Source organism: Ixodes scapularis, unplaced genomic scaffold (assembly GCF_016920785.2).
Source record: "Ixodes scapularis isolate PalLabHiFi unplaced genomic scaffold, ASM1692078v2 PGA_scaffold1__304_contigs__length_218370807, whole genome shotgun sequence".
Lineage (NCBI taxonomy): Eukaryota > Metazoa > Arthropoda > Arachnida > Ixodida > Ixodidae > Ixodes > Ixodes scapularis.
In genome coordinates this window covers 42,811,665-42,833,930 of record NW_024609846.1, presented here as the reverse complement: position 1 = coordinate 42,833,930, position 22,266 = coordinate 42,811,665, and the positions used below count along the sequence as shown (strand labels likewise).

At 44.4% G+C, this 22,266-nt stretch overlaps 1 protein-coding gene across 4 annotated transcripts in view; it reads right to left on the bottom strand.

Annotated features, from left to right (window-relative positions):
• LOC8028544 (3-methyl-2-oxobutanoate dehydrogenase [lipoamide] kinase, mitochondrial) overlaps positions 1–21,881 on the bottom strand; it is a 33,488-nt gene extending 11,607 nt beyond the window's left edge. For 2 of the 4 annotated variants that reach the window (XR_005718254.3, XM_029977051.4), the window contains exons 1-5: positions 21,268–21,881; positions 9,707–9,775; positions 6,550–6,660; positions 5,712–5,759; positions 3,355–3,474 (exon numbers count right to left, since the gene is read on the bottom strand). Coding sequence is in view for 3 of the 4 variants with exons in the window: in XM_029977051.4 (XP_029832911.2) it covers positions 3,355–3,474; positions 5,712–5,759; positions 6,550–6,660; positions 9,707–9,775; positions 21,268–21,459 (540 nt within the window). In the remaining variant the exon portion in view is untranslated. Of the gene's footprint in view, positions 1–3,354; positions 3,475–5,711; positions 5,760–6,549; positions 6,661–7,035; positions 7,266–7,332; positions 7,533–9,706; positions 9,776–21,267 lie in introns of those variants that run through there. The other 2 variants (XM_029977052.4, XM_040498955.2) reach the window with 2 other exon arrangements.
• Between the last annotated feature and the right edge of the window lie 385 nt (positions 21,882–22,266).

Genomic DNA, 22,266 nt, shown 5'->3' with positions numbered 1-22,266 from the left:
GCGAATTGCGGCGGGAGGTGGCGATTGCCCCAATTGCAAAGACACCACGACATTTGTGGCGCACAAGACGTGTCCAGGAGCTTTTTCACAGGAGGGACGGAGTCGTACGTTCATGCTCCGTTGCCTTGCCGGGTGCACAAGTGCTGAAGCGACAGGTGCAACTGGTATACCCCTTAGAACTTGTACAATGAATGAGCGTTTATTGGTGCGCTCATTTCGGGGGAAGCGTGTTGCGGATTGTTGAAGATAGCTCGTGAGACTGCGGGCAAAAAGAGAAGAAGAAAGAAGTCGAGAAAGAATGGACTGATGCGCGAGGACCTCAGAAAAGCTTCCCCTGGACAGTTGCCTGTACATATGTAAATATCCCATCAGTAAATGAGTGTATTTCTTTTCAATTCAACAACCTCGAACGACCTATTCCGCCTGGAAGTATAACAGGCCGTAAGAAGAGAAAGAGAGCGCACGCTTCCAGTCCGGCCGTGCCCTGAAGTACATTACGGAAATAGTGCAAGTGACTACGGATCAAAAACCTCCAGAAAAGGCAGCGGGGACAACGTCTCCGTGTCACTCGACACTTTCCGACACTTTCCCAAGGATTGGTTGGAGTCGATCGACGAGCGCTCCACCGGCTCCAGGTCTACATGCGGCACATGGAGAGATCGCTCGCATCTCAGGAGGGGCACAGCATACCGCTCACCAAACGCTCACCATTTGCCATACCAACCATGTCCCGAAACGGTCCCTGAAGGTGAAAAGTGAACTATGCTTCTCTCCAACGTTGCGTGGTACATTAGCCATCAATCAGTTAGTTGCGATCCTTAAATTTCTTGTCAACAGCAACAAATACCTTTTGACTGACACAAAGTAACAATTAACAATAACCAGTTACCGTTTTTGAAGAAATGTGTACAGCTAACACCAACCTTTTCCCAACCCCCCGTCCGTGCTGTGTTTGTGCCGCAATCCAGAAGTGCCAAAAAGGACCAAAAACGACAGATATCCTTACAGTTATGAGTACAGCTGAGCTTACCACTCGGCATGTCGGCGCTTTTTGCTAGGGTCGGTGACAGCCTCCAGCCCTCGTTTTGCTAAAGTAGAAAGGGGTAGGAGCAATTTCTGCTGAACTCTTAAAGCCCATTCACACAATTGCGACTCCTTAGAACCAAGTGCCTTAATATCTCATAAAATCTCTTACAACGAGAGAACACACCGACATGCTGGCGCCATCTATGCACTGACCCTGGAACTGCACTTCGCTAGAGAAAAGGTTTGGCGGTATTTGCAAGGTCAAATGTATGTACTAGTCATGGGAAATGTTTGTTTATAACAGGGGTGGCCAGGCTGACCCCGTCTAAGAGTTGCAAACAACACCACGGATCTTCGAAGAGCCGCAAGGGGGGGGGGGGGGGGGGGGGAGCCAAATTTTTGTCTAGAGCAATGAACGAAATTTAAACAACTTTCAATCCATCCGAGTCAAAAGCAGTGTAACTGTAAAGTAAGGTAGCAGTAGCACAAGACTACCAAACCACAACCTGTCCTTCGATTCAAAACAAGTTCCATTTCTCTTTTTGGGGAAGTGCTCATGTGACCGGGAGAGAGGCAGGGGAGGGGGGTGGGTAAGGCACGGAGCCGCGAGCCGCACTTTAACAGGCAAAGAGCCGCATGCGGCTCGCGAGCCGCAGCTTGGTCACCCCTGGTTTGTAACATTGACAAAGGCTTTTCAAGCCAAGAAAGAGAGAATGATGCGCAAAAGAAATTAAAAATATACGGGACCACCCAGTGTTCCACTGCTACCCGATAAGTGGTGCCAGTGTGTCCTCTCGTCATAAGAGATTTTAAGAGGTTTCAAGGCACTTGATTCTAAGAAGTTGCAAGTGTGTGAATGGGCCTTTAACCTGTCACTGACTATAGGTGCATATACTCAGTCTGTTAGTACCAAATAACTGAAGCGAGCCCAACAACAAGCAGAAGGAACAAAGTGTTGGTTCACTGGCCCTCTAGCAGCTTGTTTTGCTTTTTATACCACATTCTTTCTCTAATACAGTTGTCGATAGCACACTACGACACTACTTAAGTGAGTTATCAATGTCTATCCACACTTTTTTACCTCGAAGGTAACTGCACATGCTACAAGTAGAGAATAGATGTATGAAATTTCCTTCTTTTTGTTTCCTAACTTTTTTCTGAAGGCCTGGCCCCACAGTTTTAAGCCTTTTCAAACTAAAAGGGGCACTACACTTGAAGGCTCATAGGAGTCCTAAACTTGATCAAAGATTTCGAGATCATGGGGTCACAGACTTTGAGCTGTGACCGGCGTTTCAATACGACACACATGTTACTCGCTTTTTTGTCTGCCACACCGATGCATTGGCTGCGGCGAAAAACAAGAGCCTTCTTGAAAGCGCTACAGGTCTGGAAGTTCAAACCAAGCTGTCACAAAAAAAAGAAAGCAGGGAACCCATTTAATAAAAGTGTTGCACAGGGCAAGGGGGAGAGAGTGGGATCATACGAATATTTCCTCCGTGACGCCGCATTCCCATACGCAGCCAACTGTGTGGTTGGCGTGAAACCCGACTTCGCTTTTAAACAAAGAGCAATTCCTTTCTCTAAACATGGCATCATCACTACCACAACCAAGACCCGAATTCGCCGCAAATGCCAGACAGGCCAAAACAGCTGCAACCTGGCGATTTGTCGTTAGCCAACGTGCTCCTCCTTGTCAGCCGCTCCTCTGAGCAGCTCGGTACACAGCAGCAAAACCTGTCCTAATACGGGACCCTTCCGCATTTTAACGCAAAATGTGTCCAACAACCGAAATCCTCGAGAAAAGTGTGACGGAATGCCGCAGATACCGTTACGAAACGTGCAACATATACTTCAAAGGACAATCCGCACACAAAAGAATGCATAATTGGGAAGAAATTAATTAATTCAGAAGTGGCAGTGGCCAACGTGAACGCCGGCGTTTAAACGCATTCGAGCTATCGGTACAGACAAGGGCTTTGAACCTGCCCACTAATCGTTCTAACCAGAGCACTGTGCTCCGATATCCCCACTCTCATCTCCTCCCCTTTCTCAGTATCTATCCGTGTAACCTAAAAGAATAGAAAAGAAGAAAATATAACTGCAGGTTGCCAAAAGCACCAAAAGAATGCCGCAGAAATGCATCTGTGTATACTGACTAACCGTAGAATCAAGATACATTTTTTTTCTTTTGGACCTAATCCTAGCAAGTTGGTTCTTCAAGATTATCTCCGGAATTGGGTGGACGCTTGCTCGGCGTTTTACGGTACAAGGACGGCAAACATAAGTCAACTCCGCCGGAGCTGGTGGTGCGTAGCTGCCCCAACAGACCTTGATGTGCTTGCGGCACTCCTTGAAGCCGGCCGCCAGCTGCGTCACCACGTCCTTGTGATCGTCCAGGACCTGCTGCACCGTCTCCGAGTAGCGGCTCTCGGACTCAAAGTCCGTCACCTGCGCCCAGCCGGGACGTCCAGTGCTCAAGCAACCACCTTTGTCCGTCCACAGACAAATGCACAGAGCGGATAACCTTAATGCGGTTGTGTCACGAAGAGAAAAAATCTAGAGTATTGCCGACACAAAATTTTTGCAGGCTATTTACTATGCTCAGCCTGTTTAACAACCTCTAGAGCAGAGGTGGCCAAACCACAGCTCGCAAACATTGTGCAGCTCTTGGGAGGCCCAAGTGCGGCCCGTGGCTCCCTGGTAAACCTCCTCCCTCCCCAGACCAGATAAAAATAAAAGTAATGCAGAAAAATGGGCAGATTGTGTTTTTTCAGCTTTGTGCCACCATATCATTGGATGATGTCCTTATTTTACGAATAGAAACACACAATAAAGAATGACTGACAAGGAAACAGCGCACCCTCAAAACAAGCACTCTAAGCTTTCATGCACACAAAAGAAAGAGCCACTTACACAGTGCTGACTGACAACTCTATGTTATATTTACAATTTTCGTTTTCGTCTTTCTTTGGGACTAGGGTTTCTATGGCAAAAAATTGCCCTTTTCTTCTTCCTTCTTTTTCCTGTGTTTTTGTAATAGGAAGCTAAACCATAAAATTATTGTATGGCTAAGTACTCTAGTTCTTTGTTGGATAACATTATGGAAGGAGTGCTGACACATCTCTCCCTTTGCCTGGCAATGTTCTCTGCTTCCATGATTTCTCTTGTCAGCTTGACGTAGTTCCTGCCTAACACTGTGCATTTCTCCAGCTGCGCTGTGCAGCCACAGTCTCGGCAGTGAATTCCCAGGTGTCCGGAGTTTTTGTTGGTGATAGTGCAGTTGTGCTCACGAAGGCGATCGTTGACGCACCGTCCGGTCTGTCCTATGTATTGTCGTCCACAGGATAGAGGGAAGGAGTAGACCACCTTTTCGGTACACTGTACGAAGTTGTTTTTATGTTTCTTCGTGCACTTGACTGTGGTTCTTGTGGGTGTGTTTACTCTCTTGCACAGGCTATGAAGTTTGTTAGGGGCTGAGAAGACGATGTCCAGGTTAACTCTATTAGCTATTTTCTTTAGACCGTGGGAAAAGTTGTGAATATATGGCACAATGACCAGTTTTTTGGCCCTGTCTTTTTCTTTTTGTTTAATGTGGTCCCCTTGCTTAATGTCTTTGATGAGTCTTTCGGCCACTGATGTAAGTAAGGAGGTTGGATATCCTGCGCATTTTAATCGAGAGACTTGCCTGTTGAAGCTTGTTTGCATGGAATGGCAGCATGATTTTGTAAGTGCGTTGTTGAGACTTAACCGCACAATGCTCTGCTTAACAAGTTTCGAGTGCGCCGAGTTGAAAGGTAGAAGCGGCTTTTTCCCCCTGGGCTCATAGGACCAGCATACATGATAAGGTAAAATAAAAAGTCGCCGATCCAGGAATCTCAACGAGTGTAAGTGTAAGTGGGTGTAAGCGCTGTGTAAGTGGCTCTTTCTTTTGTGTGCATGAAAGCTTAGAGTGCTTGTTTTGAGGGTGCGCTGTTTCCTTGTCAGTCATGAACAACCAACTCGCCCGAACCTCCATTTTAACAATAAAGCTTTACCAGGGGAATTAGCCATGCCCTCAACTGAAAAGAAATCAAAAGATTTCAAAAGCACCACGTCACTTTTTTATTGACTCCTCACTTAAAATTATCCCGTTTTACAGATCTTTGAATGTGTCCGTCTGGCCACCCCTGCTCTAGAGTCGAGCACTCTAGTAATTATAAATATTAATCCCTTAATATTTTCACAACTAGCTGCACTGTGCAAGTGTGATCGGGTGTGGGCAAGAAGTGTGCCGTCCCATGTGAATAAATTGCGTAATACTTTACGGGGGCAAAGTTATTTCAGATTTTAGTTGTTGAGTGGCATGACCTCCTTTGATCAAATGAAAATTACGGGGCGGAACATAACAAAAATCTAAGTAGTTACTTTACTACGAGAGGACTTCCATTCTGTTGAAACAAGAAAGAAAAAGAAAAGAAAAAACAAAGATGTGCCAGGTGTAACTCTGGTGCTTGTTTCAACAAACCACAGGGAGTAGAGGGAAATCGGTGCTTCAACACCAACCACAAAAGAGTTACTAAAAGACACTCGTGTCTTCAACAGCTACCATTAAAAAAAAAAAATTTGTGAGCAAAATTATTCGGAAAACACAAAGTTCCTCTAAAACCACAGCTGTTACACCTGCCAGAACAGGGGGTGAAACTTACCGGAGGAAAATCGGTCAGGAGGTAAAACGTTTGAGTGTAGAGCTCATGCTGCCAAAGAGAAAAAAAAAGCCAGTCAATCAGTTACACCATCCGTAAGCTTGTAGTGCTGGCCCGAACCCAAGCCACTGCCAGCTTGGATTCACTCCAAAAGTAGCAGAGATGAAAAAAAAAGAAGAGCAGCACAAAAAAAAAAAAAAGAGAGTGCATCCTTTTTCTTGGAGCGGGAGTCAACGCGAATGCGGAATCTGGGCCAACACTCACGCTGTAAAATTGTGTCTGGAGAACACTGCAGCACAACTCCTCGTTTTGAGGTCGGTCAACGGAGGTGTACAGGTGCATTAAATAAGTAAAGAAATAATGGCATTTACTAAACTACCTCGTAGGCTCAGGAGTTGACATTTACCGCAACTGCAAATGCCAACTATAAGGTAGTGAGCAAACGATTGAAATGCAGGGTGTCCCAAGCAAACCTTCTGTCATAAAACGAGCAGGGAAAATTGACGCCCGCACATAGGAGGCTCGAACTTTCACCAAAGTGCACAGAGCAGGTCAGTTTTATCGCGAAACATTTCGAGGCGCAGTTCTCTACCCGTACAAAACGAGAGCGCTGGTAATTTGCATTTTTTGGGAGATTATTTTATCAATCATACAACTCTCTAAATTGGTCGAAATTCGGGAGTCTCCCGGGTAATACGGGAGACTTGGCAAGTATGCACAATGGAAGCGCTCTATGGCAAAGTCAATTTCCCCAGGAATTTTTACGGCACTGTTTCTTGTGTCGGACGTGCGCACATACCGGCATTAAGAGTGCGATCCAACTTTGCCTCGAAGTACTCACCACGGCCAGGATGGTGGGGTTGCACCCGACGATGAAGGGAAGGCTGCGGAAGCCGGCGATGCGGTGTGCAATGCGCACGGGAAGCTCCTTGTGCAAGTATTGGGCACTGCGCTGCAAAGAACCGCCGAGGGAAACACAGTTAGCCCACCACAATCGCTCTCGATGTAACCGACGGACGAATGCATTAATTGCCTACTAATTTCTATACTACTATTCGGTTAAGTGTGAACCCTTCTACAGGGTCGTCACAGGCACTATTTTTGTAACTGTTATCATCATTAACTTAGTCCTCAACCAGGTTTTAAAAGCTCAGTATTACAATGATAACCTATGCGACTGACAAAAGGGGGTTCATCTTTCAACATCCACTCATGACAATGGGACATTGCATTTCCGAGCCATGACGAAAAAGCAAACCTTTGGCACTGCCGAGACAAAAGGCCACAGTGCTGAATTTTCCACATCACCTAAACGTATGGTGCTCACCCTGTACATCTTAACAAAGCAATATCCGTGGCTCCGTTAACAAGAAAACTGTAGGCGATTCACTTTGTCTACTCTCTTTTCGTTCTCCACTGAGCAGACTGCGTATCCATCAACGATCGAGGCTTCGTCATGCTCCGTAGCAATGAAGTTGGGATGTCTTGCAATGATAACCTAGTTGTAATAGAGCACGAACAAATCACTTATGTAAACCTTTTGAATGTGCAACAAACTACACTACAAAGTGCAAAGTCTAAACGGCACAAAGTAGCCCGTGTGGGGACTGGAGGGGCGCAGTACCACATGGTACTTGGTCCGGCAGGTGTGCCAAAGGGGCATATCTACAGACGCCACACTGTGAGAGATTCCTGGCACTGTGACCCTCGACACTTCCCAACGTAGCAAAATTGAGATTCAGCATGTGAACTCTTTCCAGGCATTCTTATCCAGAAAACCATTTTGCAGCTCCCACCAATCCTTCCACTCTCTCAGGCATATCTGTCAGAAACTGAGGCATTGTTGCACAGCTGTACGGCGGCGTATCTTTGGAGAGCCACGCTCACAAATGCACACGTGCAAGAACAGATAAAGACGAGATAACGAAGACTCCACAGGGGTCTATGTCACTCCTTGAAGCACCTCCTCGTGGAGAGATACTTGAGTGCACCGACCAGCACTGCTGAATGGATAGATTTGACGATCACAAAGCGTGAGGTCGATGCGCAGCCACGCAGCGTGGCATGAGCTCGAAGTCTTTAAAAGAAATCGTACAGGCAAGACATGTAAGATGACTTTAACACCAAGTTGAGCTACGTACGTTGGAGCCACAGACGAGTGCATTAGACGAAATTAGCCGTCGTTGTGAAAAACTCATATGCGAGAAATAAAAGTGAAAAACAAGCATCCAGGTGTTTGTGCTAGTAACCTTGTCGCGCTCTGTACCACAAGTCAACTTGATCCGAGTTTTAAACCAAGTGGACAAATAACTGCCATGCAAACCAACTAAATTTTCAGTGCAACAATACAGATGTTGCAGAAACGGGGAGAAAAAGAAATCTCGCGTGATGTATATGAAGTGACTTGTCTTAACTCTTTGCTTACTAAAGGAAAAAAAGGCTGTTATAGGATGAACTCAGTAAACAAATTGTTTTGCCACAAATTTCACTACTGGGTGTACCAAAACATGCCAAAATGTTGCTAAAGGAATTCTTCTTTCAAGGATATAAATGTCAAACAATATATCACATAGCGCAAGAAAAAAAAACGTAATGTCAAATTTTGTGTAACTAACACAGAAGTTATTTTAATTCAATATGTCTTGCAAAGTATTAGGAGTAAAAACAAAAAAGTCCAAAATATACATTTTGTACCTTACTCTTCTAGAAACAAATCCTGCAAGTTTAAAAAGGCCTCTATGCAGAACTTCGTTCTGCAGAAGAGAAAAATAGGTAGCCCCCTTGACGACTGCACCATTCCCCGAAGTCCCAACCAAAGAGTTTCGAGGTATTCTGTAGTGTTGTGCTGAGGTCGAGACTGGGCCACCTTTAAAAGAAAACTCCACTTGTTTTACTGTTGATGGCATAAGATCAAGTCTATATGAGGTCGACACCCTTCAGATGAAAAATAATGCTTTCAGAATATGTCCAGTATGTCCACAAAAGCTCACGGACGCAATAAATGCCCTCGGTGCGCAAAACAAAATTTATCAACAGGCACCTGTAGATTCTAATCCCGGCTGGTTCGACCAACTGCCACAATCGAAACTAAAATTCAATGAATGAACGTCATCTTCTGACTTGCTGCTACCACTTTTATCCACAAAATTGATGACATATGCACTAGAATCGCGAGTCAAATAATGTTTTGGGGAGCAACGCCGTGCGATAAGGACGTCGTTGCTTGAGGATGAGGGTAAAATTGTTGAAGAGCCTCGAACTTTAAAGTCGTGTGAAAAATTTCCCCCTCACAAAACAACAAAAAGCGAAACCGAAACACAAAGTAGAGTCTCTCCGTAATATTCTAGGCGGCGTCACATGCCTGAAAATAGAGCTGAACGAGTTGAAAAGGAGTTTGAAATCCATCAATCAAATTGACTGATTTGAATAGGCGTGGTAAGGAAAAGGTTAGTATTAGCACCTGATCATAAGGGAACGTCGCAAACTTGAAATTAGAGTCGCCGAATAAAGACTTCAAAGCAACATCTCTCCGGCCATACTGTTCCCCGAGTCGAGTGTTGCCAATTGTCACCAGCTTTCACCAACGCGTCTCACAGAAAAGGCAGAAAGCGCTTCCTTCATCCTGCCTGCTAAAACAGTCCGCAAATGAGCGAAATAACATCTGCATAGTCTCTTATAACCGTACCTAAAACTCAAAAACAAGCATCTCACAGCCAAAACCCTTACCAACGTCACCCGCGTGGCTCTAGGCAACAAAATGCCGGCACCTAGGTGCCGATGGTGCTTACGTAAACGGCTTTCACACGACATGAATAAATGAGTGACCGTTGTGACGGCACCAGACAATGAGGAAAACAGTGCGGATAGTTTGAGCGTAGACCTTGCGTGGCTCTACTTGACAGTTTTCTCCATGGGTTAGATGAGCACCAACACAGTCCCGATAACGATTCCATTCCGACCAGCGTGCACAAAGTGAAGGGCGGCGGCGAAGTCCTTACCAGAAGGTGGCTGCCATCAGGTGACTTGCCAGAATATAGTATGGTGGTGGGTGTCAGACGAACAGAGGGCTGTGGGGAGAAAACATTAACATACTTCAAGACACATGACAAGGATCCATAGCCAAAGACTAGCACGCTACAAAGGTGAATACAAAACATTTTTCAACCCCTCCAGCCCTTGCATTCTGCATTTAGGTACATGGGTCTCATCAAATATAGGATGGCAAAAATTTCCTGGACACCTCATAAAACTAAACATAAAAACCAATGCTTGCATGGAAACAAACTTGAATTTTCATCAAAGGTACATTCTGAGTGGTAGTTCAAGCATGTAAGGTTTTTTCCGTTCCGGTGAAACGATCCTAGATAATTCAAATGATGAATGTCGGTGGCCAATTAAGTTACATTGGTTGCTTTTATAGAGAAATCCATGACGTGTCAATGTTATGTAGCTTATGAACCAACAAGTTCCAGTATATATTGACAACCCCCGAAAATTTAATCCCGGGTTAGTTCTACCCAAATCAGGGTAAACCGAAGAACCCTGAAGTGGAGCTGGTCTTAAATAACAAAAACCAAAGCTTTAAAGAAGTTGCACATGAACAAGTTTATTTTGCACTGATCTGGAACACAGCTTGTATTGAACTGTCGCCGCTGCTTCTTCAAGAACCACAGCCCTTATCAAGTTTCTTTCTTTCATCAAAGAGGAACTGGTGACCAAGTTCGCTAGTGTGCACCAGCTCGGAGCATGTGGAGTGAAAGCTTGCAATGCAGAGCCCCTGGGTTCCATCTCCACCCCTGCTCGTTTCGATCCGGATGAGCATCGCACCGGCTTGCAATCGTGTATCAGAACTGCGTGGTGCACATTAAAAGATTCCAGGCTAGCGGTTGTACTGCGCTGACTAAATTGCCCATCTACAGCTGAGAGACAAGTTGCCAGTTGAGGCAGACTAACTTCAGGCTGTATAAACATACAGATAGCACACTTCTTTCAATGGTGAGATGCCTTTTCGTGTACTCGGGTTGTGCGCATGCTCCACGAAGATTGACAAATCCAATGGCTGTGTCCTGTATACTTTAACATGAGCCCCGAAAAACACTGACATTTGGTCTGAAAATAAACACCAAGAATAGATACCAAATATGGGGAAAAACACACGAAACCCTAAGAGGATATTGCAGCTGAATTAGAACTAAAATAAGAATTTTTTACGATTCCAGGTGGCACTGCGGTTGCTGCCTTCTTAGACAATCGAGCTGCGCTAGTGACAAGAGTTCCTTCTTTCCATCAAATTTAAAAAAACATCCCCGTCTTTTGCTAAGCTTATCTTTGAACGCTTGACCTACAAATGAAGGGGCTGGGGTTGGGGGGAGGGGGGGGAGGGGTGAGAAGATAATGCTTTTATTTTTTAATTAGGCAGATACAAAGACAAAGACTGCTTGAAGGGGAGGTGCCTTCGCCTGTTTTGTCTGTGTTTCGTGTGTTCGGGCTGGTTCTGGGAAAACAGCAATGTTGTTGTAATACCAGGACAGGTTTACAGTGCCCTGCACCCCAAAGTTGAACAGAACACATTTTTTTCTCGCAAAGATCATACTTCCAAGTCAAATAAAATTAAATTTTCATTGATATTACCGCACTACATGATGGATGGAAAGCCAAAAAGATATGGCTTGGCTGTTAGAGTATATCACTTATAAAAGCAGTCTTTTTATTTCCTTGTTCTACCACGGAGCAGACGATACTGCAACAGAGTCCCCAGCTAATCGCTGTTGCCTCAATAAAAGTGACTTTGAGCACTGATTGAGGTCATTTTTTCTTCCATGGCAGCAGGTTGCATAAACCAATAATAAATTCAGCCACGCACAACCATAACTAAAGCATCATACCAATGGGGAAAAAAAGATACAGGTAAAGTAAAGATGTAAGTACAAGTAAAGATACTGACACAGAATGTTTAGACATCTAAGTACCTTTTTCTATGAGTGTATGTTTTCTAAGTATTAGGGTTCAGTTGCGTCTGCGATTTGCCTGCGCTCTCACTCTTCATTCAGTTCAGCGATATTGCGACAGGATGTTATGAATGCTAAGTTTTTGCAATTATTTCTTCCAGCTCCTAGATGCTGAAGCGCTTCATGCAAGCTTTAATTTGTTTGCTGGTTTCCCCCTAAAGCTTTGTCGCCTGTATGTGATGATTGTTGCTGCCGTGCCTCGGATAAGTTAAATTGCTACATGGGGGGGTATTTTGGAACTGCATGGTTTTGTAAACATATTGACGGCAATTAAGAACTCTAATCATACACCCTGACGAATCGCGACCAGGTCGGTTTACGCTTGAGTCCCAGTAAGGACCTGCCTCATATATACACACACAGATGTATGGAGCTTTGGTGACGTCACGCAGCCCTGACGCATAGTTGCTGGGAAAAGTACCTGAAGAGCGGTTCATTTCCCTTTTGCGCATTGGATGAACCATGACTCCCAAAGAGATGTTTTCTCCGATTCTTCTCAGAGACCTGTATGGTGCAGTTGTCAAAGATAATTGTGCGACCGATAAGTCAAGATTCCAGCGGCGTAGACTTTCCATTTTCCCAGGGGGGGGGGGGGGGGGGGGGAGGGCAGGCTGAGAAGTTTTCTGGGGGAGTGGGGGGGTGCTGAGCATTATTTTTTCATCAGAACTGGAGATTGAAGCTAACGAAGGCATGCTAGGATTCTATTTCCCATGTATATTGTCAATAAAGGCAACGTGGGCGTTATTTTGTTTACATGCCACTTCTAGAAGCTCGTTACATGGCATGTAAACAGCGTCTCGGTGAGGATCATGGCCTGGGCCCGGGGGGGGGCTCTGCGGCTTCCCCAGATCTCACCAGGGAAAGTACGAGCCCCAATGCCCCCCCCCCCCCCCCCCCCCCGAAGTCTATGCCTATGCAAGATTCTGTTGATTAAATTTATGACTAGAGTTCTTAATTGCCATTTATGTTGTTTCTTGACCAGGCAAAGAGCCTGTCGAACCTTTACCTTCTTACACACATGTACAAAAACATGCACATTCGCACACATGTGTACAAAAGCATGCATATTAGTAAAGCTGTACGCAAAAACATGTGCACTCAAACCGATCAAGAAAAAAGTGACTTTCAAAACATAAATATCACATTCAATTGCACAACGTAGCTTTACACCATTCTTTTGTAAATACTGAGGAAATATGCTGAATAGACATTTGAAATATCTTAGTTGGGAACTCTTCATGCACTTGAAATCCACCAAATGTGACAAAAGACATGTTTCTTTTCGTGGTGTCAACAACTGGAGAGATTGCAGATGGTGAGGTTATCAAAGCTTTATTTGGCAGAGTTAAGTTTTACAAACTATGCGCATCGAAATATTTGTACAAAATTTGGGATTAAGACTTTGTTGACGCACGGTGGAGCGCTCAAGCTCATACGAAAAATTGAACTCTTTCTCTTGCAGCTCTCCGGCTTCTGTAGACCAATCACTTTAAACCTGACTGGTGCTGCGTGACAAACTCATAAGCGGCCGGCATCACCATAAACGTCCAGAGAGCCTTCAACGACCCCTACAAACCAGGGTGTCGAAACAAAATATTTTTTGTTCCGGTTTCAGTTTTGTTTTTTAAAAAAAGTCCCGTTCAGATTCTGCTCCAGAACGAAAAAACATGTTTGCGTGCAAAAAAGATTGAAAACCAAAATTAAAGAAAACAAAACACATTGTTTTATCAAAAAGTATATCATTAAAAAAAAAAAATTAGACGTTTACAATTCTCTGTAATGCCGAATTAGAGCGCAGCTCTTGAGGAGGAGGGTACGGTATGCCCCTCTTCCTCGTCTGTACCCTCTCCTTCACCCTCTTCATCTACTCCCATGCTCCTTGCCTCCTCCTCCTCCTCCTCCCTCCCGCACGGTGCATTATTGGGAAACGTCTCATAATGCACCGCGCAGTTACGCGGGCAGCGACGTCGCTCAAGCCGGATACGGGCGCCTAAGAGCTGCACTTTAAAAGTTATAGCAGGTGTGCTGTTATTGCAACGATAGAAAATTAAAGCATCGGGGTAAAAACTACTACAAAAAAGAAAGCAATAAACCATGAAACAAAAGCAGCTGTGTATTTGGTCGTCAAAATAACGAGAAAGGTAACTTGTCACCAGCGACTCAAACCGAAAAATATAACGTTTCGGTTACGGTTACCGTTTCCTGTTGATATCTGTTTCGTTTCAGTGTTTTACGGTTTCGGTTACCGGTTATATGTTACTAAAAACTGGTGTATTTCGGTTTCTCCAATAATTTTTTTTTATTGAAATGCTAGACAGCCGTTTTATTAAGCTGTTTAAAGTAGTTCCAGATATTCAACAACGGGACATTCACAATAACAAAAACTCTTAGTGCTTCTAATTGGTAAAAAGTTTAACATTTCCAGCTCCAACACTTGTTCACTACATCTATTTCCATCATATAGTTTGATACCCAAGCATACATATCACACCCCCTACTCGGGAACCATCGCTTTCTAGATATAATAAAAAATAAAAAATTAAAATAAACATAGCTATTTTGTTGTTCGGCAGCATTTGTAAACAACCTTCAGAAAGTTCCCACTGGGTGCTGGAAGAGCCATTCGCAATAAAGAAGAGGCTTTGCCCACACTGAAGAAAGGGACAGAACTGTAGCCCTCCCTCCCCAAGTAAAATACATAATAAAATTGAGAGCTGGGCTAGTTGGTGAAAGTCAAACATAATGTAAATGCAATAGCGCCGAACAAGGAAGTCTAAGGAAAGAAACGAACAACACAGCTGTAAAAATATGTCCTGTGTTGTTCGTTTTGTTCCATAGTCGCCGTTGTTGTGCGCTGTTACACCTACACCATGTTTGCTATTTCCAAGGAAATGCATGTGGTTGTAGAGGCGCACTTTTCTCGCTGTCTGATCATGTGACGCTAGAAGAATTGTGCATTTATATAGTGGCGCCACTTTTCTTCGGCGTTTGAAGGCGGAGCTTCTCCTACAGATATGTTGCAACTAGGGATGTCACAAACCTCTGCCCAGCCGGATTTTTATGTCGAACCTCAAGGGTCGACAAGAAGTTCGACGAACCTCCTACCTTTTAAACAGGTTCTACAAGAATCAACTTTTCAGACAGTGGAGCTAGACTTGATACAAACATGTCTAGACTTGAAGAACACGGTTTTACAGATTAGGTTGTTTTATTTTATAAATAGTTACAACCAACAGAAAATAATTCTAATAACTTAAAAGTTAATAACATAATTTATTCTTGCTATATTACCAAAACAACCAAGCATCGCCGCCCTAACTAAAAGTAGAATGTTTGACTTGATTATTTGGTCATCACCATTACGGATGTCGCAAACCAGTCGAGGTTCAAGTTCGACCAGGTTCGACTTTTTCTAAATTCATGTGAAAGGTTCGACAAAGGTTTGACTGCTATGCGCATGCGCGACAGGCAGGCCAGTTGGCTTCGGCTTGGATGGTGATGGCTAAGGGATGAATTAAGGGCAGCACTGATCGGTTATTTCAGTTAATACAGACAAAAAATTAAGTTACTAACTTTTTCAGTGATTAGAATTAGTTTCTTTTAATTGCAACTGTTCCTAAAATTAAAATAACCCTTTGCCTAAAAAAAAAAAAAAATTCTCCAAACCTAGACAGGCTTGTATCAAGGTCTGGCCCACACTGTCCACATAGTCGAACCGGTTGAATCTGGTTAAAAGTTTGAAGGTTCATAGAACCGGTTCCAACCAGTAGAACCCCAAAAGTTTGACCTATAAATCCGGTTCGACAAAGGTTTGCGACACCCCTAATCACCAACCAATCGAAAGCCAACTGAGCCAGCCCGTCACGCATGCGCATAAAGTCAAACCCTAATCGAACTTTCCCAAACTTTTCTATAAAAGTTTGAAAACGCCGAACCTGGTCGAACTCAAACCCCAACAGGTTCACGACGTCCCTAGTTGCAGGTCAGGAATATTGGTGGTTTTGAAAGAGCCGAATCAGATGGACATTACCAGAATTGTAAATAATTAGTTAATACCCTGAAGGCGACACATACTGAATTCGTGCAGCGATTGTAGGAGTGTGGCAGATCTAGAAATAGAGACAGTTTATTCAAAGCTCGGCCACTGGTTCCAACTAAGTATTCTTGATCCTAAATTTAGATTGAACGTAAGTGTATTACAAGATGCACCACTTGCTGACGGTAACTCTGTCAAATGGCCACGACATTTCAAGATCCCTCCTCGAGGTCATTCCTGAGAAAAACAAATGTTATTATTTTTCGGTTAACATCGGTTACCAGTAAATTATTTACGGTTACGGTTTTTATAAATGTCAAATAACGGTTTCGTTCCAGTTACGGCTACTTGAAAAATTTCATTCCTGAACGGTTTTCAGTTAAGGCCCGTTCAAACTCTTGCGACCTCTTAAACCTGGGTTCCTTAAAACTTCTTAAACCAGAGAACACACTGGCGCCGTCCATTGGGAAGCAGTGTAAACTCGGCGGTCCGGCATATTTTTTTTTTTTATTTCTCGCGCATTATCCTTTTTTTGTTGGCTCGAAAAACTTTTGTCAATGTTATAAACGAGCCTTTCTATGGGTATTACGCACATTTGACCTCGGAAATCTCGAAAACCTTCGCTCTTGTGAAATACAGTTCCAGGGTCACCGCATAGATGGCGCCACAGTGCCAGTGTGTTCCCTCATTCTAAAAACATTTAAGAAGTTTTAAGAGATCTCGTCTCTCTCAGTCGTACTCGGTCGCAAGAGTGTGAACGGGCCTTAACAGTTATGGTTTGAGTCTCTGCTTGTTACATTTGAGGTAAAGTAATGCACTCCTTTTGAAAATTGTTAACAAGGAGCATACTTAGTTACTTCTTAAAGCAAGTAACGGTATTTAGTTACTTTTCGTGGGTAATGTGCACATGTCTGGTCGCAACCCTCCACCATCAGCCGCGGAACATTTATTTAAAAAAGACTGGTATTCTACCGCTTTTAATATTTGCGCCCAGAATATTACCTGTAACTCCTGGAAAACGTGGATAAAGTTTCATCGTCGAAAATATCCAAAGGTAAGAAATTTAAGTTTCCCCGTTTCTCCAATAAAGTCCCATGCATTAGCTGGTCTCAAGTGATGCCTGCTAAGGGTGCCCGATCTGCGATCCAACCTACTACAATAGAGATCAATGTACGAAACTTGAGAACCACCCCCCCCCAGCACCCCAAGTCATGGACACTCCACCCACCTCAGCTCCCCTCGAAAAAATTTCTGGCTGGCTACACCACTGACTTCAGCAAATTTCAATACACATTACAGCGAAAAAAATATGGCTAAACAAACAGAAAAGCGTCGCCAACTTCACATTTCCCCCCCCACGGCACTTGCAAAAGTGACGACTGGGTGATTTACTCGCAGCTCTGCCCACATGCCTAACTAAAAACACAAACAAAAAAAGAATCATAAACCGCGAAGCGTGCACCCCGAAACCTTGAACATGACTGAAAAAAACGGGGTCATTTAAGTCATCCGTCGCAGTGCAGAGTCAACTAAGGGCGTCGCGAACCGGTCGAGGTGCGGGTTCAAACAGGTTCCAGTTTTTCTAGCTTCTTGTGAAAAGTTCGAGAAATGTTCGGCTCGGGTTCGACAGCTATGCGCATGCGCGACAGGCTGGCCAGTTGGCTTCGGATTGGATGGTGGTGGCTAAGGTATGAATTAAGGGCAGCACTGATTGGTTATTTCAGCTAATACAGTAGAAACAATAAGTTATTAACTTCTTCAGTGATTAGAATTAGTTTCTTTTAATTGCAACTGTTCATAAAATTAAAATATCCTTTTGCATAAAAAACAATTCTCCAAACCTAGACATGCTTTTATCAAGGCCTGGCCACACTGTCCACAAAGTCGAACCGGTCGGATCTCGTTAAAAGATTGAACCCCGAAAGTTTGACAAAAGTGTGCGACACCTCTAGTGAAATAACTATGAAAGGTTGCTCACAGGTAATGCCACGAGATAGACAGTAAAATCTATCGGGAAAGGCAATTTTCAGGCAATCACTGGAGTGCAAACTTGATCCTCCTATTTCTCTATTGAAATATATTGAACGAAGATCTTGTTGAAGATATGTTAAGAAAGAAATTGCCTTCCGCAACGTCTTGTCAGAAGATCTATTAGTGCCTTTGTTTTCTTCACAAATGCTCACAAATGGCAAGTTGAAAAAGGGGGCCGTTTAAAAAGAGTGTGACCATGCTGCAAAATGTTTTTTTCCTTCTCTTTTTAACTAAACCATCCCGAAGTCAATCCGTCCGGTGGTTGCTGAGCGGTCGGAGAAAAAAGTTGCCATTGGAAACATATAGGGCCTAGGGAGCTGCGATATCCTCTTCGAGGGTGCTTTTTTTAGAAGCTTGTTTTTGATGGCATATTGTTTGTTGGACTTTAGTCAATAAAAACGACCAGCTATATAGAGATAGCAATACATCCTAGTAAACCCACAGCAATGTAAATACGTGGGCACTCTTTTCTCTAAAAATTCTACCTCCATAAAATTTTACCAATGAAAATAGTTAATAGCGTGGAGATTTGGAACTTTACTATTATTGCCCTTTTTAGGCACGTTGTGCATTACAAATTTGACAAAAATGTCAAATCTTTGAGTGTAGGAGACAATACAGCAATTATTGTTGGAAAATGCCCTCTTTGACGATGCGCCCTGGGGTCCTATGCTACACGGCAGGACCAAATGGAACCAATAGACCGGACAATGTTGTCTGCTGTGATTGGTCAGCACCGAACCGCTGGCCAATCGCAGCAGACGGCATTGTCCCGGTCTCCTGGTCCTGCCGTGTAGCATAGGGCCCCTGGGGTCTGGTCCAAGGTGCAGGAAGAGGGGGGGGGGGGGGGGGGGGGGGGGGGGGGGGGGGGGGGGGGGGGGGGGGGTCACAAACTTTGATTAAATTTTTATAGAGAAATTGGCCGCCCATGGCTGTCATTTCAGGTTTTTTTAGGATGCTTAAAGCCCGTAGATTGAGTTATCACCACAAATAGACAATTTTAGAATCCACTCGAGCACCCCTTTAATATTGCATGGTTTCATGAGGAAGTAACATGATTTTGAAAATGGAGAAATAGTATTGTAAAAAGTTTGGAAACGTTAGAAACAGTATGAAACTGAGCTCTGGGAATCTCGTCCCATTACTGCAGCTGTTCCTAACAACATATGACTTTCAATGAATAGCTCCCTGAGTCTCCGTGAATAAAACAAGTGCCAGGTGTACTAGTGTACTTTCTTTTTCGGTAGAAGATAGAAAAATAAAACATAAAATTGCAGCACGGGCAATGCCCTCAGCTTCCATCTGTGAGTAGTCACCGACGGTTGACAGAAAGAGTTCCTTGCTCCTTCTTAAAAAGCAAGGAACTCTTTCTGAATGTATTTTTAAACATATGCGCAAAAATGTGCATATGCTTAAACATATGCACATTTTCTTGAAGTGTGCATATGTTTGAACAAACTTTAAATTTCATATGGCAAAAAGAAAACACCCGAGGTAAACATATATGCAAATTTTATTTTCGGCTTTAAAAAAAACTGCGAGGTCCAGCACAAACTTCGAGAAACTGAGTTATCTGCTACTTCCAGAGCTATATCCAGAGCTCATAAAATGCAAATTTGCAACGATTCTGAGCTCCAGTAGATGCATTATGTGGATACTCAAAGTCACGACTCGAGCGACCCCTTCCATTCAACAGGCCACGCATACTTTCGGTGCTCGAAAGTTCCACATCCAGCAGAATGACCTACCCTCCGTTGAGCAGTGACGCTGGCCCACGCTTGTTTCGATTGCCATTTTACGAGTGTCAGTTCATTTGGTATACATATTTGCGACCTCAATAGCAATCACTGGACTTCATGATGGCTTTATCCTCACAGAAGTTATGAAATGTGATTCCTATAACCATGCCCTCTTGTGATAATGTGGGAATATATCATTGGTCTTGTTTGACGATCATCTGCTTCACTGGTTATGTTGTTTTTCTGTTGTTGACACTGCTAAGGGCTGGCACATAGCTATAGATTTGGTAAACCTTGCAGTTACTACCTCATGGTGATGCACACATTTGTAATGCTCTTTCAAACTCGTTCGTGTATGGTGCGTTGTGTCGATGGAAAACACAACTTTGCAAACATTAAACATTTTCAGCAGTTGGTGCTTGCACAATAACGCATACTGTATGTGTCAATTCTTCGTTGCTAAGGCTAAGTTAAATGATTCTACTAGCTGCTTAGGTAAACCAAGCAGCACAGCTGCCGTATCAACTGATGCTCATGGCGTCACCTTCACTGACACTAGATATGGTAAATTGAATTCCAGCACGCTTTCAAAGAAAGTTTCGTTTTCATCGCAATATCAAAAAGCAAGCGAAGCGCCAAGCATTTGCTTAAGTGGATTCAGTGTCTTCAACCCAAGTTTCTGTGTCCTTGCACATCTATGTGATATCACACATTTTCTTCTCCATCCTTCTAGAAATAAAAAAAAAAAATATACTTCTGAAAATAATTTTACATCTGAACAAATCAAGAAGCCCTATGAAATCTACATCTATCATTTGCATTGAAAAATGTTAGGTGAATGTGACCCTTAGTAGCACACTTAGTCCAGAGGATGTCTTTAGGACGTCCTAAATGTTATAGGGATGTCCTGAGGTCATTTGTGTTGCTTGGGGCGTTCCTGCAGCCCCCTTCAGTATCGGCTGCAGAAAATTTTGCTTTATTCATTCCTGTAATTCCTAGGGCCTATCGGGGTTTCCCTCAGACCGCATGAAAAGACCACCGCCATTCGTTCAGCTTGGCGGAACTAATGTTAAAAACCAAAAGTAACACAATGAAAGACTGGATCAGCATCAGCTGTGGTTGTGTTAGGATGCAGTCAACAGTCATCCTCATCTGCATTACATAAAAAAAAAGGCAGATATTATTCAGGATAGAGACTGCTGCATCCAATTCGTATTTCAAGAAGTTACAACTGCTGCGGACATGACGTGCTCTCGCTCACGTCGCACGTCGGGGAGGTCTGGCGGAATCTCCTACAAAGATTCTAGCGCTCTTGTTCTTCTCGGCGGGGAAGTAACACGATCAGCGAATAACCCGCCCCTCGAACAATGCAAAAGACGTCAGCCGCGGCAGTTTACGATGAAGTACGAGTCTCCACAGGGAACGCGTGCGATCTTTCTTTTTCTACTTGGGATGCAACGTTCGTGCAATATGTCTATAGCACGCAGCCGCGCACAAACCATTACCGACAACTAGCGAGTTTTTGAGCAATGAGCGGCGTTCCCGCCAGTAGCAGCATTTGACCTGGCAAAGGATGCACCGCTAGAACAGCCAGTGCTGGATGACGAAATGGCGCAACGCGGCACGCGACGACCCCTTCGCGACTCGCCTCCGGCAACAAGCCAGCCACTCGACAGAAACGAAGCGACAAAGAAATAAACAAACAACCGGACAGCGAAAAAAAGGAAAGAAAAAGGAAGCCCCACCTTGGCAGCAGCAACGTCGATCGCGGACTGGTTGTAGAAAGACTGCACGGTCCGCGATTTGTCTCTGGGTTGCGGGCTCGCCTCGGCGGCTCCTTTCGACGAGTACGCGATGCCTCTCGTCGGAAGCAGCGCTCTGCAGCGCTGCTTCAGAGTCCCCCCGAGCACCAGATTTCGCTCCAGAGCGGTTGCCATGCTTCCGACGGTGACAGCGGTCACTGCGACGACGATCTCGGCTCGATGACGCTCATCTGTCGGTGCTGTCGGCGAGTAAGGAAGACTCCGCACGCCGCGGAGTTGTCGCCCCGACAACAGCCGGGGCAGCGGCGGGACGCTGGCGTGGTCGACAGTCTTGGCCGGCTTGCGGGCTCTCGGCGAGACGCATTGGACACACGCACCGGGGAAACGTGTTCTTGGGGTGCGGGGCGCACTGCTATCGGCGACGCGGCGGTGCTAGCGGTGCAAAGAACTCGGCGACCAGCGGAGGCATCCCCCAGCTGACAAGACACCCGCGGAGCGAGTGGGGGGGAATACGGAAGTGGAACTGTTGCACACGCTTCGCTGATAAAGGGCGGCTGCAAAACGCTTCCGGCTCTGTCGCCGGGGTTTCGGTTTCGTTTTTGCTTCATGTGCATTTTATTGTTGTTTATCTGTATTGCTTCTTTGTGTGTTTACGTCTGCAGCTGTGGTTTATAGGCGGTAATTTTTGCTGCGCAGGCTTCGCTGCTCCGGCCACTGTGGTTCAGTTCCTCCAGCGCTTTAGGTCATGGCATGGTAGTTAGTGGACTGGTACCGACTAGTACTGCTAGCACTGACTGGTCATTCACAAAATAAATCATAGAGACAAGTGAATTCAAGAGACCAAAGGGCAGAACACACAACCTTTATTTAATATGTTTGTAAAAGCTAAAAGACATAATATTAAAACAAGTTTACATGCTGTCAAAAATAATCCAAATATATAAAACATTTCTGCTAAGCAAAAAAAAAATCCCTATAGCT